Raw genomic sequence first — 24,012 nt, forward strand, 5'->3', positions numbered from 1 at the left:
TTCTTGATAGATTAGACAATATCTATTTAACATCAATATATATATATATATCTTATTTCGTTATTGATGAGGCATTCCAATTTCATTAGGTTCAATTGATCCAGTGGTTCCTTTTTCAAATGGAATACAATTGAAAATACTGCATCAGAATAAGATAAGAGAAATTCTTATGATAAACTATTCTCAATGCTAGAAAATAAAATTACTGAAAAATTCGTCTTCTAGAAATGTTTTGCTCTTGCTTTGATGTTACAATGGCAGGATTTTATATTTTGTTGTTATTTTCTCATGCAGACCTTGCAATGATTTTTGATATTATTTCAAACTAAATAATGTTATTTTCTACCATTAAGATGTTAGGTTTTAATAATTGGTTTGAAAATCACTTTTACCCGGGCTGTTACTTCTGTGTATGATATTCAACTTAAACAGGGTAAATTAATCAGCTGCATGACATGCTTTATGTTTGAACATGTTTTTTCTTATCATAATAATTATTGATAATCACAGCATATATGTTAATGTTATTTGCTGGTTTTATTGATATTACTCCACCAACATGGTGATGCTGAATGAATTTTAAATACATCAAGAAGCATGAATTTCGATGTGACCAACCAAACAAACTTTTTGAAATTTTTTAATTCTTTGTGTGGTTTATATTCCACATCTGCTTACTACCTATCATAAGATTTCCGAAAGTTAAAAAATTCATAATTCCAAGCGATTGGTGCACCCAAACTCATATACATTGATTAAAATTGTCAGTGCATAACTTAAGTTAAACCTTTGAAGGCATCTTTTTTTACTGATATTATGCAAAATTTATTAATTTCGCTAATTTACTCACCCCTCCGTGCACTTTTGCTGATCACAACAGAAATGATTTCCTGCATCATTCATTTCCGAATTTACAAGAAGAAGCTTTTACATAAACAAATCGCTTCGTGAATAATGTAGAAATAAAGAAATAAAGAATTTGTTTCGTGCAGCTTTTTTTACTCAATTTTGTCGACACTGTGAGATTATCGGTTGTCAGTGAAAATGAAATCTAATAGAACATTTATGCGAAATGAAGTAGATTGCCTCATTGATACATGTATCAAACTGTACAATGTGGACATTGGAAACAGTGAATTAACGCATGAGTACATCGAGCAAATCGGTAATAAAACAACAACTCCCCCCGGCGAATGACCAATTGGTTAAAACCGGGGTTAAATAAACCAATAAAAAAAAAAAACAACAATTTTGAGTAGTTGCATCTGACGAACTATTACTAGATTGAGAAACCGATAATAGCGGCCCAAAGTCACTCATTGGCAAAACAAACGGAATTTTACTCTCACCTTCAGGTATGGAACTTGGCACAGTCACCCCCTCTAAAACAAGCATTTTTGAATCATAGAGTGGCAAAATTGATTAATAAGTCCATTTCCAGGGCTGTTACTAATTGATACTTTCATCCCTCCTAGTCTTTAAGCCTATGCTCGTAATATCATTTCATCTAATCGATCATTCGGAAATTTATTGAATTAACACGAAGTGAAAGTTCTAAATTGTTCCTTCTCTATCACTTCTCAACAGACAGCTGTTATCCTTTCACGCTCCGTTCAGTCACTATCCATATGATCAGAACTCCGAGACCGGTTCTTTTTTTCAAGAGAAGATTTAAACGGACACAATCAAAATTCATACCAACAGACTGCACTGCGTAGCGGCACCGATAGGACAAGATGAATAATGGAAAGGATGCTGTCCACCGCGGCAAGTCCAGATAACCAGTTGGACAAGTTTCTTTAGAATGTCGGTTGACCAATTTGCTCTTTTCGGGAGAGTTATGAGACCAAATTAGCGTGACTGCTTTTGGCCGCCAAAATTTCCAGACGGGACAGCTGATTTTGTCCCATGAAATACTTGTTTTAAAATGTACGAAAAAAAGCTAGATTTTATTTCTTCGTTCTTATAAGAACACGAAAGGATGTGACTAGTATTCCGTTCCTTTTTGGGACATCCCCCTTTCCACTTTTCAGCAAATAGGAAGAGGTTGATTTTTTTATTTTATTCGACTTCTAACGGCTCACCCTAGGAACACTTTCCTTACCTGAAGGTGACTATAGCGTAACAAAACGACCTTTCAGAAACGTACAAAGCAACGGTCACCGAAGGATCAGCCCATATCGCCTTGATGTTTGGTGTTCTTCGTCTGTTAAATCCTTACGAATAGTAAACAAATCGAAAAAATGCTAATGAATTTCCCCTCTCTGTTCGGCAGAGTATGCTTAAGAAAAATATGGATCGTATTCTTTCCCCGTCGAACAAAGTTTCTATAGGTAAGACTGTTAAGGATGGACCGGTTTTCGGGAAATTCATCAATAATATGTCCACGTGCTAACGTTGACGCATTGTGAATGTAGTACTTCACTGTATTTTTGTTATGTTGGAGAGTGCATGTAAATCGTATAATGAGTTAAATGCAAAGCGTCTATAAATTTGAACGCACAATTTTATTAAAACAATTTTTTTGTTGGGAGCAAATGATCAGAGTAAAATGTAATTTGTTGCCAAACCTGTATTTGAAAGATTATGAAATAAATGTGACCGTTAAAAAATTTATGTCGCGGAAGACGTTCGAAGAAGTGGTGTTATCCATAGGGTCAGATACCAAATCATCAGTGTAAAGTGTAAATTGTGGGCTTATGCATTATGCTATACCCGTCAATTTTTTTGCAGCAAAAGCGAATGTAAAAGTCACAGACGAGTCGTAGGTGTACAGGACAATTGTTTTGCTTGGTTACATCACAGTAACACCATCTCGTGAAAAGGCTATTAGTTCAGTCATGTTTAATAGGTTACGGTTAGCGTGCACCCAGAAGTGAAATGTGCTACTGACAACAAGAATTATTCAAGTCTGAGACTCGAATACTGACAGGCGGAAATCCTATACTCTGAAACACCATACTTTGCTCACAGTGGCGCACCGAGGAAATTTGGCGCCCGGAGCAAAATAATAGTTTTGCCGCCCCCATCGTTGGATTAGTAAGCAAAAAACAAAAATCCGGAAATCCGCAAAGATCGGAGAGCAACAAAAAAAAAAGGTGAACCAAAAGCGGAGTGCAATACAAAAAGAATATTTCCTACATGTAATTTTATGTATTTTTATCGTTAAAATCATTCATCATGTTATTTTTCACAGATAGAGAAGAAACGTATGTAGATATGGACTTTGAGCGGCTCCTCGGACAAAAGTTTTTCGAGGCTACGACTTGAGGAGATATCCCCAGCAAATTTGTTTTTGCTAGTAAGTACGCCAGAGAAAAATCGAATTTTTGCAAGCGATTTGCAACTATGAATAGAAATTTTAGTTTTCGTTACAAATGAAGCGCCTGAAAAAAGCACATTCCGCCGTTCATCTAAGTAGATCAAAAGTTTTGCCCACCGAAGTCGAGAAACTCTTCAGGAATCTTTTATAAATCACGTAGACTGAAAAGTGAAATTTTTAAACTTTTCGTCTGCCCCAGTAAGCTGTTTACCTCCCTTATAAATATAAAAAATAGGTTTGGGATTTGATCTAACCTTGGAAAACTTTTCCGAGGGAGCCGGTCTTACAAGCCAGTTGTCGTAAACTGGAGCCCCGACCTGGATGGATTCTTAGTGTCAGTAGGATCTTAGTACTAGCCATGCAATGGTTCTGAATGCTAAGAATAATCGGCTGCGAAGTCTGTTGAAACATGAAGGTCAAATTTCACAATAAGAATGTGATAACTCAGCGGATTTGATTGAACCGCTAGGTAGCGTTAGTAGTTCAATATAATCTGCTTAAGTAGTTCAATATAATCTGCTTAAGTTCAATATAATCTGCTGAATCGACGACGAAACGATTGCGTATCCATGGTACCCATGCCGTACCAAAATTCTTAATTAACTTTCTTTTGGTCCCATAGCCGGCTATTAAGTTTCACCTGCTTTAAACTTTTCAATTTTCTCAGAGATCGCTTAACCGATTAGATTCAAATGAAAGTCTCATAACTTGCTATTGCATTTTATTCGGTTCCGATTTGCGGTTTTGGAGTAAAGGGGTAAAATGCGCAACAAAAATTTTTGAAAATTAAACTCAACTTTCTGAAGTATCGCTCGATCAGTTTTCATAATCTCAGGTTTATATGGAATACCTTAAAACTCCAAAGAACCCTATCGAGTTTGGTTCGGATATACAAATATACGGAATTACAGGCTGATAAGGATACAACATTTAATTCGCTCATATTTGAAAAAAAATCCGAAACTTGGACGACCGAGTGCAATATACCAATCGACTCAGCTCGACAAACTGAGCAAATATCCGTGTGTGTATCTGTGTATGTGTCTGTGTGTTTTTAACAAAAAGGTCGAGATCTAAGAGATGACTAAACCGATTTTGATCAAACTGATGAGGAATTTCATTTGGATCCGATTTCTGGTTCCGGAACTACACGATGATATGTGTAACGAAATTAAAATAGTGACACTCATTTTTCTCGTAGATGGCTGAACCGGCTCCCTTCATCAAAGATTCAAATGAATGGTCTTAAGGTCCCATAAAAACTTCTAAAACCGGGTGATTATGACAATTTAACATAAATTAATCCGATACCCAAAAATTATATTTGGAACGCACAACGATTTTACAAAGATGGCTACACTGATATTAAAAAAATTGAATCAAATGAAATAGTCATTTAGGGGTTTTGGTACCTCATGGGTACCGGTTTGTGCAAAAGTACACATGACTTATTTCAATTTTTTACGTTTCGCCTTCGGCTCATCAGTGCAATTAGCAGATTATGTTGATCTGCTAATGCCACGTCACGGATCAACATAATCCGCTAAGCAGACGTAAAGTACTTGCTATTTACAAGTCACTTTTTTTTTTTTTTTTATTTTACACCGAGGTGTAAGGTCTTTCCTGACGTCCCGAAAGAACGAAACAAACTGACGGTATTCTGACCGCCAACAGGTTGTAGTCATTTAGGGGTTTTGGTACCTCATGGGTACCGGTTTGTGCAAAAGTACACATGACTTATTTCAATTTTTTACGTTTCGCCTTCGGCTCATCAGTGCAATTAGCAGATTATGTTGATCTGCTAATGCCACGTCACGGATCAACATAATCCGCTAAGCAGACGTAAAGTACTTGCTATTTACAAGTCACTTTTTTTTTATACCGAGGTGTAAGGTCTTTCCTGACGTCCCGAAAGAACGAAACAAACTGACGGTATTCTGACCGCCAACAGGTTGTAGTCATTTAGGGGTTTTGGTACCTCATGGGTACCGGTTTGTGCAAAAGTACACATGACTTATTTCAATTTTTTTACGTTTCGCCTTCGGCTCATCAGTGCAATTAGCAGATTATGTTGATCTGCTAATGCCACGTCACGGATCAACATAATCCGCTAAGCAGACGTAAAGTACTTGCTATTTACAAGTCACTTTTTTTTTTACACCGAGGTGTAAGGTCTTTCCTGACGTCCCGAAAGAACGAAACAAACTGACGGTATTCTGACCGCCAACAGGTTGTAGTCATTTAGGGGTTTTGGTACCTCATGGGTACCGGTTTGTGCAAAAGTACACATGACTTATTTCAATTTTTTACGTTTCGCCTTCGGCTCATCAGTGCAATTAGCAGATTATGTTGATCTGCTAATGCCACGTCACGGATCAACATAATCCGCTAAGCAGACGTAAAGTACTTGCTATTTACAAGTCACTTTTTTTTTACACCGAGGTGTAAGGTCTTTCCTGACGTCCCGAAAGAACGAAACAAACTGACGGTATTCTGACCGCCAACAGGTTGTAGTCATTTAGGGGTTTTGGTACCTCATGGGTACCGGTTTGTGCAAAAGTACACATGACTTATTTCAATTTTTTACGTTTCGCCTTCGGCTCATCAGTGCAATTAGCAGATTATGTTGATCTGCTAATGCCACGTCACGGATCAACATAATCCGCTAAGCAGACGTAAAGTACTTGCTATTTACAAGTCACTTTTTTTTTTACACCGAGGTGTAAGGTCTTTCCTGACGTCCCGAAAGAACGAAACAAACTGACGGTATTCTGACCGCCAACAGGTTGTAGTCATTTAGGGGTTTTGGTACCTCATGGGTACCGGTTTGTGCAAAAGTACACATGACTTATTTCAATTTTTTACGTTTCGCCTTCGGCTCATCAGTGCAATTAGCAGATTATGTTGATCTGCTAATGCCACGTCACGGATCAACATAATCCGCTAAGCAGACGTAAAGTACTTGCTATTTACAAGTCACTTTTTTTTTTTACACCGAGGTGTAAGGTCTTTCCTGACGTCCCGAAAGAACGAAACAAACTGACGGTATTCTGACCGCCAACAGGTTGTAGTCATTTAGGGGTTTTGGTACCTCATGGGTACCGGTTTGTGCAAAAGTACACATGACTTATTTCAATTTTTTACGTTTCGCCTTCGGCTCATCAGTGCAATTAGCAGATTATGTTGATCTGCTAATGCCACGTCACGGATCAACATAATCCGCTAAGCAGACGTAAAGTACTTGCTATTTACAAGTCACTTTTTTTTTTTTACACCGAGGTGTAAGGTCTTTCCTGACGTCCCGAAAGAACGAAACAAACTGACGGTATTCTGACCGCCAACAGGTTGTAGTCATTTAGGGGTTTTGGTACCTCATGGGTACCGGTTTGTGCAAAAGTACACATGACTTATTTCAATTTTTTACGTTTCGCCTTCGGCTCATCAGTGCAATTAGCAGATTATGTTGATCTGCTAATGCCACGTCACGGATCAACATAATCCGCTAAGCAGACGTAAAGTACTTGCTATTTACAAGTCACTTTTTTTTTTACACCGAGGTGTAAGGTCTTTCCTGACGTCCCGAAAGAACGAAACAAACTGACGGTATTCTGACCGCCAACAGGTTGTAGTCATTTAGGGGTTTTGGTACCTCATGGGTCTGCTTAGCGGATTATGTTGATCCGTGACGTGGCATTAGCAGATCAACATAATCTGCTAATTGCACTGATGAGCCGAAGGCGAAACGTAAAAAATTGAAATAAGTCATGTGTACTTTTGCACAAACCGGTACCCATGAGGTACCAAAACCCCTAAATGACTACAACCTGTTGGCGGTCAGAATACCGTCAGTTTGTTTCGTTCTTTCGGGACGTCAGGAAAGACCTTACACCTCGGTGTAAAAAAAAAAGTGACTTGTAAATAGCAAGTACTTTACGTCTGCTTAGCGGATTATGTTGATCCGTGACGTGGCATTAGCAGATCAACATAATCTGCTAATTGCACTGATGAGCCGAAGGCGAAACGTAAAAAATTGAAATAAGTCATGTGTACTTTTGCACAAACCGGTACCCATGAGGTACCAAAACCCCTAAATGACTACAACCTGTTGGCGGTCAGAATACCGTCAGTTTGTTTCGTTCTTTCGGGACGTCAGGAAAGACCTTACACCTCGGTGTAAAAAAAAAAAGTGACTTGTAAATAGCAAGTACTTTACGTCTGCTTAGCGGATTATGTTGATCCGTGACGTGGCATTAGCAGATCAACATAATCTGCTAATTGCACTGATGAGCCGAAGGCGAAACGTAAAAAATTGAAATAAGTCATGTGTACTTTTGCACAAACCGGTACCCATGAGGTACCAAAACCCCTAAATGACTACAACCTGTTGGCGGTCAGAATACCGTCAGTTTGTTTCGTTCTTTCGGGACGTCAGGAAAGACCTTACACCTCGGTGTAAAAAAAAAGTGACTTGTAAATAGCAAGTACTTTACGTCTGCTTAGCGGATTATGTTGATCCGTGACGTGGCATTAGCAGATCAACATAATCTGCTAATTGCACTGATGAGCCGAAGGCGAAACGTAAAAAATTGAAATAAGTCATGTGTACTTTTGCACAAACCGGTACCCATGAGGTACCAAAACCCCTAAATGACTACAACCTGTTGGCGGTCAGAATACCGTCAGTTTGTTTCGTTCTTTCGGGACGTCAGGAAAGACCTTACACCTCGGTGTAAAAAAAAAAGTGACTTGTAAATAGCAAGTACTTTACGTCTGCTTAGCGGATTATGTTGATCCGTGACGTGGCATTAGCAGATCAACATAATCTGCTAATTGCACTGATGAGCCGAAGGCGAAACGTAAAAAAAAAAATTCAAATGAAATAGTTTTTAATCCCTTAGGTGAATCTAAAGGACTTTGGATACACTGATTTTCAAATTCCGGTGATGAGCAGCTCCGAAAGTACAGGCTAATGAGTGATTGAAATTTCAAACTGTCACTCAAAACTACGCTCATTAAAATAGTTTCATTGAAACTAAAAGCATCGAAGAATAATCATGCATAAAGCACATGCGGATTGATAAAAAAAAAGTATTATCTTACAGCTAGGTAGATTAAGCACGTTTTCAGGATTGATTTATCATATGTCTAATGCAAAGTATTTATTCGCCTTAACCAATTTTTAACCAACATTGTGAAGATTATTGTTTCCTGTAAGATTATTCCAAATAACATTTTTAATTTTATCAAATATTTGTAGCAGTCTTGAGTACTACATCATAAATCTCGCAATGAAACTGTTAACTCCGCAGAAGCCTACTGAAAACCATTTTAAGATCATAATCTTGCCAAGTGGACAATTCTTTGTAAGGTTTATAAAGCAAAGTGAAGAATCAGCATATAGCTGCGTTAAATCCATTTCGAAATGTTTAAAAATTCAAGATAGTTTCAAAACCGGCTTCACGATCAATATTAAATTCATGCGAGTAAATTTCATAATAAGAACTTTTACAACTTTGAGCATTTCTCTGAATTTATAAAAAAATATATGTGACTTCATTTTTCTCGTAAATGTATAGATAAACATAAGAATTATTTCTAATCGCTGAAAGTGAATTAAAGGCGTTTTTTGAAGAAAAATGCATGTTTTATAAAAAACTAATTTTTGTAATTCATCGTAACTTTGATATAAAATGTGGCGATATCAATGCAGTAAATAGTACTACGGAAATCTATGCACACGCACATTGAATTTGGAGTTTCAGGAATGGCAATCCCTGTCAAAGAGTAAATTTTTGATGGAAGAGGAACCTTCTCAATGAGCAATTTAATCACAGCAGAAGTTCGTTTTTATTCAAGTCAAGATTTGAAAATGCGCACTGGAGAGGACGCTCAAATCAGTGGAATATTTTTGCAGTGGGCGAAATGGGAAAACAGCACAAAACAAAAAGAAACAATTCGTTCAGGTTCCCAGAAAGGATGCTGAACGATCTACAGGTGCCAAAATGAACATTTAAAGAAACCATCAGCTCCCTAGAGGAATTAGTGATTTTACAAAAGCGACACCACTCTTCATTTCCGGAAGAATACAGAACGATTCGCAATATGTACGAGCAGAAATAATTTCGGTACCCTAAAAAAACATTTAGAGTCAATACAGAAAGGATTCATTCACTCCAGGAAGAACAATGAACTCTCTGACTATAGCTCATTACCACATTGGGGGAGAAGCGATACAATATCCTTCATTTCAAGATCTCCAAACACAAATTGAACTATGTATGGATATCCAAAAACTCGGATACGTAGTTGTGTCATTGTGGAACAGTTACATATCAGTAAAAATGCAGCCCATTCATTTTCAGTAATACCAGAATGGCTGGATACCGATAATAAGTCAACAGAGTTCGACATGCAATCACTAGATTCGACCGTGAATCATTCGAACTGAGTACCATTAAAGCTGCCGACTGTCGAAACCAAAATAAATTCGCTTACCACAGATTCTCTGCTGAAGTGTCGATTGTACCCCACACTGAATCGCGTAGATTTCTGCATGGATCACAGTAGCATCAAGTGAATGCGACAATATGATTTCACGACAGTAGACACCAGCAGCAGCACAACCATCCAACACTCAACAGAGAATCGTCATGAGAGATAATTGTTACGGCCGTCGCACCGTTTGAACTTTTCCGGAAAAACTGGTTTATATTAAGTTTAAGATTGGTATTGTACTGTTACATCCGATGAGATGCCACCGTAGTCATAACCATTTATTTACGTGAAAGTGCAACTCTACGGCCATTTAGAATACAGAACCGTCTGTATTCTAAATAGAGTCGCACTTTCATGTAAATAAATGATTATGATTACGGTGGCATCTCATCGGATTCATCTAACAGTACAATACCAATCTTAAACATGATATAAATCAGTTTTTCCGTAATAATTCGAAGAAATTAATTTTTGGATACTGGCGCCCGAGATAGTTCCTCTGAAAATAGTTCCACTCGTACAGTTCTACAACAAAGTTACTTTTTATGTAAATATAATCAATAACATTGGATTAATATAACTTGACTAACAGATATATATATATTTAAAGAGATAAGATTTAAGAAACAATTCAAGTTGTGCGCAAAATATATTTTTCTCAGATAGTTTTCCTTTCTACATCTTGATATGTATATTTCAATAAATAACAACAAGGGGTGGATTATTTTGGTAACAGATTGAAAACCTAGTCCATAGCGGCGGTCAGCGTGCACGTAGCAACATGAACCGTACGAAATGGAGGAAAAAGATGCACAATCTCGTGAAGGTAACGATTCGTCCTTTTGCTTCGCAACCAACACAGCTAACCGGGAGGGGAAAATCCCATACAAGCGCAAGCGATTTCGGTAGCAGTAATTTTCGTCTGCTTTCTTTTCCGGAACAAAAACCGGAAACTTTTTAGAACTTCTGTAAACTTGTGCTCATTCTTTTCCGTCAAGATTCGCCCAAACCTCAAACAGGTTTATTTGGGTCCTTACAGTGGCCGGTAATTCTCCGGCGATGGTCAGTTTGCAAGATGAATCTTTAGAGTATAGCACGGGTCGTTCCTTCGTTACTTAGTTGTGTTTTGTAATAAGTTTTGTCGGTTTTCCAAAATTTTAATTTCCTAGTTATTCAAATGTCATTGTTAGGTTTTAGTTTTGTTTGTTGGCCATTGAGTCCTGCATGATCGGGAAACAAAATTCGTTGTTATCCGTGTTACTATTTCACGCATCGTTCGAAACGGAGTTATTGAATGGAGTCGAACGGTCGTTTGAATGTTTTTGGCGCGAGTCCCACTTTGCGGAGCGCATTGTCTGCCGAGGCGCCCACACACACGGATAAAAATCGACCAGATTCGTCATCTTCGTCGTTGTTCGGTGAAAATGTGTTGGAAAATTTCACATCACAAACAAACTTTCATCGACAGCAACAGCGTAACAAACGGAAGCGCAAAGAATCGTCTTTTTCGTCCTGTTCGTCGTCCTCGTCGGCTTCGTTGTTGTCGTTGGTGCCGAGCTCGGAACGAACACCAGCTGTGGATGGCGGTGTTGGTGGTGTGTGGGAGGAAAACACGTTTGTTGGGGGTGGTAGTGCCGAAGAACGAAATGCACGACAGAAAAGTGAAAAATTTGCGAGTTTGTTGAAAACAGCTGATTTGATTGAATCTTCCTCGTGCGGAAGCCGGGCACAGGGCACCAACAACAACAGGTCGGCGAGGCAGCAGGACGAGCCGGATTCGCCACAGCGGAAGCGACCGAAATACGACTACACACGTGATCAGATGTTTGAAGTAAATAGACTTTTATTATTCTGTTCAAGTGCTTTCACAGCTTTGCTTTCGCTTTTTGTGTCGGCCGCCGTATTTTGTTTGTAATATTTTTTTTTGTTGTTGGCCGGCGCAATTTATGTTATGTACGTATGCAATATTCTGCTTGCTGTGGTGACGAGAGTGAAATCGTGAAAACGTGTGTATAGTTGTTGTTTTTTTCTGTTTTATCGCGCTCCGCAGATTTTCCAACCGTGGGTGATTCAAACGTACGGAGACCGTGCCAAAACGAAAACAATCACCCTCAAGAAACAGGCGAGGATTATCAAGGCTCTCAAGGGGCTAGAAATGAATAACCCAGATAGCTCTAAATTTAGATTCTGGGTGAAGACTAAAGGTAATTTCACTCTATTTTCGGTGTTTCTATAAAGATGTATTGTCGTATGAAAATTCAAAACATTATCATTTTCATCCCAAGCTTCTTATACTAGAAATATCGTTTTTAATCATATAATGCATGATTTTCTTCGCGAACAGCTTGAAATCTATGAATTGATTTTATGTGTATAAGAATTAAGTTTAATACGTGCAAAAAGTGACATTTATGTTATATTCAAAACCGAAAGGATTTCAACAGTTTCAAATAAACGATCATATTTACAAGCTAGGAGAAAGTATTATAAAGCGCCCCTGCTGTCCAAAACGCCCTCATTTCTTTTTTTTATTATTCAAGACTTTTCTAAAAAGAGTTTTATAACTAACACTATCTTTTCGTAAGATCTTTCTGCTATGCAAGTTTGGCAGTTGTTGTTAGCTGGAAAATCTTAAAAAACAAGAAATGTCATTAGGCAGCTTTTCGATGTAAGAATTTGCTTCGACTAAACAAGCATTCAGCCGTATAAAACGTCTAATGGTCGGTTGCTACTTATTATTTAACTTTTAGCAGTGATAATGTCTCTATCTACAGTATAAAAAATCCAAAGAAACAAAGCCATTTCTTTGATATACGATTTTTCTAAAAACAGTCACTCTACGGACATTATGCCCCACCTTCGAATCAACAGTATACTTCGAGTTAAAATAGTGTTTTAAAGATTTAAAACGATTATTAATACAAAAGGTAGCGTTTGGAGAATCAAAAATGTTGGTTTCCAATTGTAATTAATTAATTATGCATTTGATTTCTGATACAAAGAATATCTTCTTTATCTGCTTCGCTTCTAAATCGACATTTCAAGGGACATATTGAATCATTGTTGTGGGGCATACCACTGATTATTCGTGAGACATATTATACTGTTACTGGGGCATTATTCCTACGGCAAGCGAAAAAACTTAGAATGTGGTCGTTTTGGAAAATGTGTTTGTAGGGGAAAGTGTTATAATATGTCCCCCTTAAGAAAACATTGAGATATTTCTAAATGTACTGATATATTTTCATCCAGAATGTAGGTATTTCTTTGCAATATGCCTGAGAAACATAATTTTCAATGATTCCGGTAGACGTGATGAGAATTGATGGATGCAAACACATTTTCCAAAACGACCACATTCTCAGTTTTTTCGCTTGTCGTAGGCATAATGCTCCAGCAACCGTATAATATGCACCACAACAAATCAGTGGAATGCCCCACAATAATGATGCAATATGCCCCTTGAAAACAAATAAAGAAGATATTCTTTGCATCAGAAATCAATTGCATAATCAATTAATTACAGCAAAAAACCAACATTTTTTATCCTCTCAATGCTACATTTTGTTTTAAAAACCGTTATAAATCTTTGAAACAATATTTTAACTCAAAGCATACTGTTGAATCGAAGGTGGGGCATAATGTCCGTAGAGTGACTATTATTAGAAAATTCGTATATCAAAGAAATGGAATTGTTCCTCTATATTTGTATACTGTAAATAAAGACATTAGCACTGCTAAAAGTTAATTACTAAGTAGCAACCAACCATTAGACGTTTTATACGGTTGAAATGCTTGTTTAGTCGAAGCAAAACCTTACATCCAAAAGCTACCTAATGATATTTTCAGTTTACCTAATGATATTTTCATATTTTCCAGCAAACAACAACTGCCAAACTTGCATAGCAGAAAGATCTTACGAAAAGATAGTGTAAGTGATGAAAATTTTGTTTAGAATTGAATACCTAAAAAACGAAGGGGGCGTTTTGGCCAATAGGGGCGCTTCATAAAACTTTTCGTTATCAATCAATTTTCATCACTTCTACCGGAATCATTGAAAATTATGTTCTCCAAATGTATTGCAAAGAAATACCTACATTATCGAAGAAAATATATCAGTACAATCAGAAATATCTCAATGTTTTCTTACCCTAATAAACATAAATACAGTATAATAAGGTTTAAGAAAAAAAATTAACGGGAATAGATTAACGAAATTATCCACTGCAAGTGCTATTTCAAGAGCAGGAAAAAGATTACAGGTTGCGATTGCCACAAATATTTATTTGTTTGAATTTCTTGTTTCCTTCTGCATAGTAAATAGATAAATAATTGTGTTACCGAAAAAAAATCAATCGTACCTTTTATTCTGGCATTTGATATACGTTAGACCATACTTCCATATACCTCAAATGCTATAGAGAATCACTCGTGATCAATAACTTTTTCTCCATTTCTCCATTTTCTTATTTCCGTAATAAATCATTGCTAAATTTCACAATCGCTTCGAATAAATCTACAAAATACACAATATTCAACTGAAACATTTCTTCGAATAAAGTGTGAGTAAATTTATTTTTTGTTTTGTAGAAAAAAGATTCGACTATACAGTGAACCACCTTTAAAGGGAAAGCCGAATATAATAATAATAATAATAATAATAATAATAATAATAATAATAATAATAATAATAATAATAATAATAATAATAATAATAATAATAATAATAATAATAATAATAATAATAATAATAATAGTAATAATAATAATAATAATAATAATAATAATTATAATAATAATAATAATAATAATAATAATAATAATAATAATTATTATTATTATTATTATTATAATTGCTTAGAACTTCATATACTTACTAACGCTAGATACTATGAAAAGTATTTTATCAATCATCTAATAGATCTTGGAACTTTAATACACTCTTCTAAAGAAACTGTCTAACCAAATCTGCATAATTTTGAGTCACAGGACTGCATCGAATGATTGTTAATTCTAAGTCTACACAAGAACTAAAAAATTACTGAAGACATTATGGTTCTATCTGTAGTCAGAAGCGAGATAATCGTTCATTGTCCCAAATAGTCGAAAAAACAAATGATCTGGGATACTTTTTTGCCGGATTCCTAATTCACGTTCTCTGTGTTGTAGGAGACTTCACTGTAAAAAGTTTGGTCTTCAGAGCCTCTAAATTCATATTTCAAAGTGATTACAAGTGCGAGTTGTGTGAGATCAAGTAGATAACTCAATTTAATGTTATAATGTTCGAATGCTACAGCTTTGAATATGAGAAGGACACAGAGAACATTTTTATACTGTCCTCAAATAGCGACACTGCTATGCGGGATGGAAGCGATGCAACGAATGTGCACTGACAGAAACTACCTGAATACAACTTTGTGAAACAACACTGCTTGTCATATAACCGAACATTTTTCGTTTACTTATAGTTAGCACTTACAGTCCATAGAAATCGCAAAAAGTTCGCAATCCAAATCACCTAAGTTCGAAACCGGATTCTCTCCGTGGGTTGTGTGGGTGGGGTGGGGTAGTGTGTTGCATGAAATCTTTTTTTTTGGCTTGCGAATAAATCGCCTAAATGTATACTATCCCGGACCTTTTTTGGCTAGTCTATTTTTAGTTTATGCTCGTGACGTGTCATTTCGAGAAAATCTACATCATATTAAGTTTTCAATGTGCTTTCACTGAGAGCAAAGCTAGCTTTCAGGTTGATGTCACACAGCATTTTTTTGCTCTCGATTTTGATCTTTTAACCGTTGAAACGACCAAAACGATAGTAAATTAAGTAATTGATTTATACGAACAGCACAACATCAAATTGAGTTTTCTTTTTGATCTCACACTCTACTCGGGTACTTATCTAATCAACACGGTTTTTTTAATTTTGTTAAATGTTGAACAGTAAAGTTCGTGAACCATTAGAATACATTTTATTTTTGAATTTTTTAAAAGAAAAACAACAAGATAAGAAGCCCTGATTTTATTGTTTCTATGCATTTACATGTTTACGTGTCCACACTCAAAAATTGAGAATTTTATAGGTGACCTAGTCCCGCATACGATGCAGATCATGCAGACAGGACTTGTCAAATGACGGAAAATTCCATTTGTAATGACTAAATATTGTATTAGGAGAAAATTAGGAGGAGGGTTCCGACTGTAATTTACATTCAACTAGTAATTGCGACTGTATGAATTTATATGCACCATATACAGCCAAGCAGATATGTACTTCTGTGGTCCAGTCGATTAACGGACGTACTTTACCCAATGATTCTTGGTTCAAGTCGCCGCTGTCGCTATCAGTTTTTTTATATTTCATTGAACTTAACGACATGGAATTTGCAAATCGTACAATATTACATGCTATTGCACCTTAATTTGCGTGAACTGCGACGCTCCATTTAGCACTTCGAGCATCACAAGTTTTTCGCAACCATCAAAATCATCTGCAAATCCTAATCGCTTCGGCAGGAAAACGATGCCGTGCATTTGGTGAGATCAAAAAGGTAGCTTGTACTTCGAGCTTCTCAAACAATGAGAAACTAAAATAATACTAATCACCAACGACAGCAAATGATGAAATTGAATCAAGTATTACTTGAAAAACCATCAGAATGCTCAACAAGACTTGAGTAAGTCACCAACTCCGCTCGCACAGCGAAAGTGATCAAAAACAAATTTTCTGAACTCAGATGGGAATTTTTGCCCCACTTAGACTTGCTTTACTTCCTAGATTTGGCTTCTTCCGTCTATGATGAACAGTTCTTTCGACGTAGTATTCGTAAGTCGGTGGAAAGATGAAAAATTGCATCGTGTTCGAAGGCAGCTACTTTGAGTAAAGTATCTTGAATCTATTACTCACGTATTTCTATCCAAAAAATCATGCATTATTAGTTGGTGCACCTGATATTTCGTTGAATTGCGCCGTTTTCCTTCAAGTAGTTGTAACTCGAAAACTATTGATTGTAGAAATGAATGTCTAAAGAAGTTGTGGAAGATCTAAAAACATGCACACTGATATATAAAAACATATACACTGATGATATATACGATGTTCTAATGCTTTTCCTAAAACTGAAAAAAATAATTGATTCAATAAAATTTTTACCTTAAATTTATTGTTCGTGATTTGTAGAATCATATTCTAATGTTTAAATGACTATTTTTCATCCAGCTTTTGCCTTCATACTGTTTTAGCTGCGATTTTTGCTTTTTTGAAAGAGTGCTTATCTAATTTATGTCGAATGCTTAATTAATAATAATAAATTAATACAGATTCTAATTTTTAATTCTAATTAAAAAGTTCTAATATTTCAGTAGCTTTTTTTCACTGGACTGGTCATTCGGTTCCGTTTGAGTAATTTTTGAAATTCTTAAAAAAGCAATAAATTTTTATTATTGTATATCTTATAGAGAGCAAAGCCTTGGTATTACATTCCTGTAGTGGAATTTGACCTTCTGTTTCAACAGACTTCGCAGCCGATTCAGAGTGCACAGAACCATTGCATGGCTGGTGCTACTATTCTACTGACACTATGAATCCTTCCAGGTCAGGGCTCGAACTATATCTTAGAGAGAGCTCAATTTGTTTCCAACATTTTTTTCTTAGATACCTTTTGGTACGGTTAACATTTTCCGAGTTGCAATGATCTAAATGAAGTCGATGTAAAACTACAGCTGCCTTTTGTGAATATCAAAAACAAATCGAATTTTTCTCTACATCCGGGTAAAAAAATGGTTAGTAATACCGAGAATGCGTGTAAAGTTTCATCCAAATCGGAGTATGTAAAATCTAATGACTTATTATCCTTTTCTAGAGTTGATATGTTAAATTGATCTCATTGATTGTTTCTCATTGGATCTTTAAAAGTTCAACTTAGTTCAAGGTGATGTATTACGCCATGAGATGGCGGTAGATGGTGTACGACAAATTTTTTAACTGTAGTCAGTTATAAAATAGTAAAATATTTAGTATTGGCATGAAGCAATCCGATTGGAGTGGGTACATTGCATATTATGATATGCTTCCCAGAACAAATTATACTCACTAATTCGCTTCAACAGGACAACAAGTTTTTCTATACAAATAAATTATCGTTGGATCATTGAACCTGCTCAAAAAGTATTTACTGGTAGATTGCGTAAACAAATATGTAAATGTATCGTCTATTCAACGCTATTGCATTCTATAGTTATATTTCTGAATTTGGAGAATTATCTCAAAACATTAAACACCGTTAGAATTAGTTGGATTTTCATCAATATGTTAGTATAATGAATTAACAATGCATGCAGACTACCCGCGCTTAGTATTATAGCCTGTTCGCACTATACCGGGACGCACCGTCGGCGCTGGAAAAAACTCGGCGAGGAATATCGGTGGTAACCGGTGGATTTTATCCCGGATCCGGGATTCCAATACATACACACGCCGGCAGCTCAGTCATCGCCGATGAGGAAAAAAAAAACGTCCTGGATAGTCCCGGATGGTCCCGTTCCGGTCGTCCTGGTATAGTGCGAACAGGCTGTTAGTAGGGTCGTAGCACTAGCCATGCAATGATTCTGTATGCTAAGACCCGGCTGTGAAGTCAGTTGAAACAGAAAGGCCAAATTCCACAAAAGGAATGTAATGCCAGGACTTTACTTTACCAGGATTGCCCGAACTACAATTGAAAGTATATGCCAACTAGTATTAGTTATCTGTAAAAATTAAAAACTAAACAATTCACATATGATGCTGTCAGTCACGTACCCAGAGGGGGGGCCCGAGGGGCCCGGGCCCCTCCCGAAATCAAAAACAGATATATAATTATTTAGAAGGCCTAAGACATGGTTTGCAGAAATAACAAGACAGTAAACGTAAAGAAATGTAATACGATAACAGTTCCAGTGGAAAAGTTTAAATTGTCTGTTAAAAATACCCGTAAAAGGCACACCGAGAATCTTTGGGGCCCTCCCGAAACGAAATCCTGGGTACGGGCCTGGATGCTGTCATCCGCTTTCTGTAATTATTGAACAACTTGAGTCCGCATACTTTATAAAACGGTTAAAATGTTTTGCTCTAGGTCGTTCTGAAGCTAAGCAAATGAGGATTCATTCTCTTTTCCAATTGGGTTGACATCCAGAGATTGTAAGGGCCAGTCCAATGTAGAAACGTTATTTTCCTTTCGCCAAATGACTCCGATGTTTGGGGTCGGTATTCTTTTGGAGCACCTATTTTGCATTGTTGCTCTTGAGCATCTTCCTAACCGAATTCAGGAGTCCTTGAATTTAAATTTTGGCTATCTTTTTGACGTTAAGATTGTTGTTGAACATCTCTAAAAAAGGAGCTAAAACCAGAGCAGGTGAAGCATGGAACGTATAATACTGGTGAATTAAGTTCACTTAAGACGAAAACGAATCTCTTAAACCACTTCGCGGTTTTTTACCCAATAATTTTAGCGCTGAAATTTCTTTCCATTATTTAGCCTCACTAAATCTGGCCAAAAGAGGTGCCGAGATTTTGCGTTCTATGATTATTTGTAGAATGCGTATTTTTAAACATTCTTTCCTTTTAACCTTCGAGCTCATATACACATGTGTAATAAAACTTTGAGCTTTATGTTAACAGTTGCAAATCGCTAACCAAATCAGGAAATATCTGGCAAACTTTTGAATAAAAATGAATGAATTTGTAACGACAGCACATCTTCTGAAGCCATGGCCACTAGACAAATACGCTCACCCGCTGTTCCTTTTTTAATTATTCATTCAAATTTCGCGAGATTTTTTTGCATGTGCGCTTTAACTCGTAGACATAAATATGAAAAACTCGAGGCAATTAACATGTGGTTAGAACGTTATAAATCGTTGTAGATTGTCTTAACTTTTCGGAATCGGAACACCCGAGCCATGAAATTTGGGGAAAAAAGATATAACGTCTCCAATTCTTATTACTGTTGTTTTATCGTGAATATTTGTGATATCTTTTTTAACTCAAAGACAATTTTTTTGGTCGCAGCAAATACGTCCAATTTGTTTCAGATCAAATACACCTGCCTGAAGTATTTATCAGGGTTTTATTGTCTCAAAATTATAGATGAAAATTTCATATCAATTCACAAGATAACCTACCTGCTTAATACATAGGGTGGTCTGGGAGGGGAGCGGGTCATTTCGCAGAAAGACATTTCGCCGAATACCATTTCACCGAAAAGGTCATTTCGCCGAAAGTCGTTTCGCCGAAAGAGTCATTTCACCGAAAGGGTCATTTCGCCGAAAGGGTCATGTCTCCTGTATGTTATATCTCCTGTATAACTGATGTGGCGCAGCCGCATAACCGAAGCCAAGATGGCTCGGTGGCACAAAGCCGCCGAGCCGACGGCAGTTGAGTCGGCCGTCGGAAGCGGCGGCCTCTTGCATACAAACCTGTAACCGCTTCGTTTGCCCGGTCTACTCAAAACTAGGTTTGCTTTAGTTAGGTCCGAACGAGCGGTAGCGAGGTCGGACAGCACATGAACCAAAACGATGTGGCGTAGCCGCATTAGATATTTTTTTAATTTTCACTTAATAAACGGAAAATACCACATACATAGATACACCTATGCAATTGTTTGATGCTTAGTTTGTAGGTCAACAAAACGGGCGTTAACGCTATCACCTTTCATTTGTCTTTATTTTAAATCAATTCTTATTACGATTATAAGACAATTTCAGGATTCGGCGAAATGACCCTTTCGGCGAAATGGCATTCGGCGAAATAACCCTTCGGCGAAACGGCTTCCGGCGAAATGACCCTGATCCGTCTGGGAGTGACAAACCATATCTAACGATTGTATTTTGCCCAAGTTGAAAAATCTTTCGTCGTTCTTCGCAGATCTCTAGATCGAAGAGAATAGTAGAGTTCACAGATTTCTCCAAACATTATCTGATAGTTTGTGACCCTTAACGAGTAGAAAATTAGCATCAAAAGCCCATGAAGTGCACGACACAGGATAACGCAAACCGGATGGAATTTCGATGAAGAAGATGAATGTTTTACGAATGTTTGGGAACCATTGATTACTAACTGGATAACAAGCGATACATCGAGTGTCACACGTCGTTTCAGTGAATATTCTGATAGTGCTTAAAAATGGCATTATTCGACATATTTCGTTTCTGAAATGTTGTTTTTCTGTTACGTTCTAGATTCTTGAATAAATAAAATGGGTGCGAAGGTTCAACGAAAAGTATTTCGCATTTTTCGTTGAAATTTATAAGGATCTACAAAATGACGATAGAATATTTCTTAGGAAAAACTCAAACACGTGTTATTCGAGAATGATTACCGTCTTGTTTGAAAATAAATTATCCACAGCGTGGGCGCATTTCCAACTAAAAGTACTCCAGAATGCATATATGGAATGAATCTAAGAAATACAGTTCGAGAGGTTTTCATTATTTGACACATTTTACCCCCACCGGAGTGGGCTAGTACACCACCAGTCATGAGTCTGACACACTGATGGCACTATCATTGTCAAATAAATATGACGTTTATGTGGTACCAACTTTCAAAAGACAATGTATAAAGTTTCATAACATTTTATTAGTTAGAAAAAGTGAAATCCTTTTATGATAATTTGAACCAAAAGACAATTTTTTGTAATTTTTTACGGAGAAACAGCTTAAGCAAATGTATTCAAACTTTTTTTTACATAATCAAGCATCATTTAATGAATATTTAGTTAAATTTCTGTATATTAATATTAAAAATTCGGCGGTAACAAAGCATTCCCAAAAACCTCTTTTGAGAATCACGTTGCGCGGTGAACATGATAACTCGGCGTAGAATCAAACACAAACATAATTTGTATTTGGTAGAATTATCTGAAACCAAAAATATTCTTAAATTTACCTCAAGTACGAGTTATTTCTCCACCCTCCGTCGGTCTCAAGTTATTATTTTGATTGTTTAACAGTTCGTGGCATATTTAAGGAAAAAACGCGATCTTACGCTAAATTTTTCACCAATTTTGAGGTGAAAAACTACCATAATATGAAAATAGAAAAATTTCAAAAACGTAGGGGGGGAGGGAACAATTCAAAACAATTTCATAAATTATTTACCATTGCTTCTTGATGAAAAAAAACTGTACAAAATCAGCAACGGCTTCAATAGTATTATCCGGGCTCTGCTCATCAAAAAGAACCATTTGTTTTTGGTTTTCTGAATTAAAATGTGATCGTACAGACACCGATGATGGTGAACGTTCTAGTCGTCCAATTGAGGTGGTTACTTCAGAAAACATTAGAACTGTTTACAGAATGTGTTATATCTAATCTTAAATTGAAATTGTGTAAGGCCATTACGATATCAGAGAACAGCGTGTTTACAACTATGCATGAAGCTGAAATGCACATAGTATAATCTTCATTGACTATCTTGAGAAAGGAAAAACAATCAATAGCGAATATTACATAGCGGTGTTAGATAGTTTGAAGGCAAAAATCAAGTGAAAACGACGAAGAAAAACCACTGTTTGACCAAGATAATTTAACGATTCAGCAGTCGATGACACGAATTATACTTTGAACTGCTTCCTAATCCACCGTATAATCCAGATTTGGCCCCCAGTGACTATTGGCTACCGAGTAAAAGTAAAATAAAATACAAGAAATGTGATGGAACCCGTAATAAATGAAAATAAATCAACATTTGGTTTTATGCCATAACACGATATATTTTTTCATATTTCTCAGAAATATCTATTATTTTAATATCTTCCAATGTAACTTTCCATATTTCGATTATGATTTCATCGAGAATTGTAATTTTTATTGGTACAGGATTTACTACAACTAAACCAAAAGGCTTTCAAGATATTTTCGTGTTCCAAAGACAGGAGGAAAATGATGGCTGCTTACTGTTCGCACCAAATACTACGGTATTATTACAGTAAAATACCCACAATAATTAGAGTGATTGAACATGCACCCTTTCGTTTTAGGAAACTGACACCCAACCATTCAAAAAAGTGGCGGTTGTAGAGAACTTTTTCAATATCATCTACGGCGTACACGTGTCACTGGGCAGTCGTTCAAGTCGCCATGCTGGCCAGAAAAGAACTTATCGAACGGTGAGCTCTTCTGCAATTCAAGTGAAGATAATTCGAACTTGATTACTCGCCTGAGCCTACCATCTACAGGTTTGGACTAATATTTTTTGTGTTTTCCAGATCACTGAAACATATGCATTTCTCCCACGGGAAGCAGTGACCAAATTCCTCTCTTTGTGCAGCCAGTGTTCAAAAGCAATGCGCCCGCAAACTCCTAGCCAACTAGCCGATGCAGATCGGCATTCAGGAACCACTGGAAAGATTCTCGAAAGTTCGCTGAGAACCAGGAAATCTCGTTCATTCGATAATCTAAGCTCAGCTCCACAACTCACCCTTGCCCATAGTGTTCCTGATCTCAGTTCAGGTGTTGATAGTTTAGGCGGAAATGAAATGTACACAAAGTTGATGAATTATTGCAAAGTGTCGAACAATGCCGGCGATGGAAGTAATTTAACGTATTATCAGTTATTGAAAACGTTTTATGATAATGCTAGGAAGAGCAAAGATCAAAGTGAAAAGATGTGGCCAAAAGAGGAATCGGTGGTAGATCTTACTGAAATTCCAGATTTCGAAACTGCAGCTGGACTCGATTTGTTAAATGTACCCGACAGCAGTTTAGACAAAAACTATTCAACTACAGCTGTTACTAAGGAGGAGGGGGAAAGAGAGAAAAAGTGTGATGCAGAAGATTTGTTTGTCGAGGAAATTACACGGGTAGAATTACATTCCAAGGAGCGTATTCCTTCCGATCAAGCGGACGTTAGTGAGAAAGTAAGACTGAACAATAATTTAGGTGATAAATCCGACGAGAGTGATAGTGACACAGACAGTGACAGTGATGACGAGAAGGACGAGTGTAGGCCAATTACTTCCTCGTATCTGGAGCTCACCAGGAGTATGGGTGTAGCGGATGACGATGCGTTAAACATGGTGAGTAAAATTTAGAATTACTATATTCTCATTCATCTTTGATATTTTGACTTTCAATTTCTCCAGTGATTTGAGGTTAAGCGCACTCAAATCAGGATCAATTTTCTACGCCATTATTCTCCGGTTTACGCTAAGTTTGCTACT

The 24,012-nt window shown here is 36.8% G+C and overlaps 2 protein-coding genes across 7 annotated transcripts in view; one reads left to right on the forward strand and one right to left on the reverse strand.

Moving 5' to 3' along the window:
• Positions 1 to 24,012, reverse strand: part of LOC131427429 (acetylcholinesterase) — a 217,780-nt gene that overhangs the window by 60,568 nt on the left and 133,200 nt on the right. The window lies entirely within an intron of this gene.
• LOC131427428 (nucleolar protein 4) overlaps positions 10,946 to 24,012 on the forward strand; it is a 120,773-nt gene continuing 107,706 nt past the window's right edge. Inside the window, exons 1-5 of one of the 6 annotated variants that reach the window (XM_058590602.1) lie at positions 10,946 to 11,648; positions 11,868 to 12,021; positions 22,670 to 22,767; positions 22,831 to 22,959; positions 23,059 to 23,868. In XM_058590602.1, the coding sequence (XP_058446585.1) occupies positions 11,112 to 11,648; positions 11,868 to 12,021; positions 22,670 to 22,767; positions 22,831 to 22,959; positions 23,059 to 23,868 (1,728 nt within the window). In that variant the 5' untranslated portion in view covers positions 10,946 to 11,111. The remainder of the gene's footprint in view (positions 11,649 to 11,867; positions 12,022 to 22,669; positions 22,768 to 22,830; positions 22,960 to 23,058; positions 23,869 to 24,012) is intronic. The other 5 variants (XM_058590601.1, XM_058590600.1, XM_058590605.1 and 2 more) reach the window with 5 other exon arrangements.

Source organism: Malaya genurostris, chromosome 2, assembly GCF_030247185.1.
Source record: "Malaya genurostris strain Urasoe2022 chromosome 2, Malgen_1.1, whole genome shotgun sequence".
Lineage (NCBI taxonomy): Eukaryota > Metazoa > Arthropoda > Insecta > Diptera > Culicidae > Malaya > Malaya genurostris.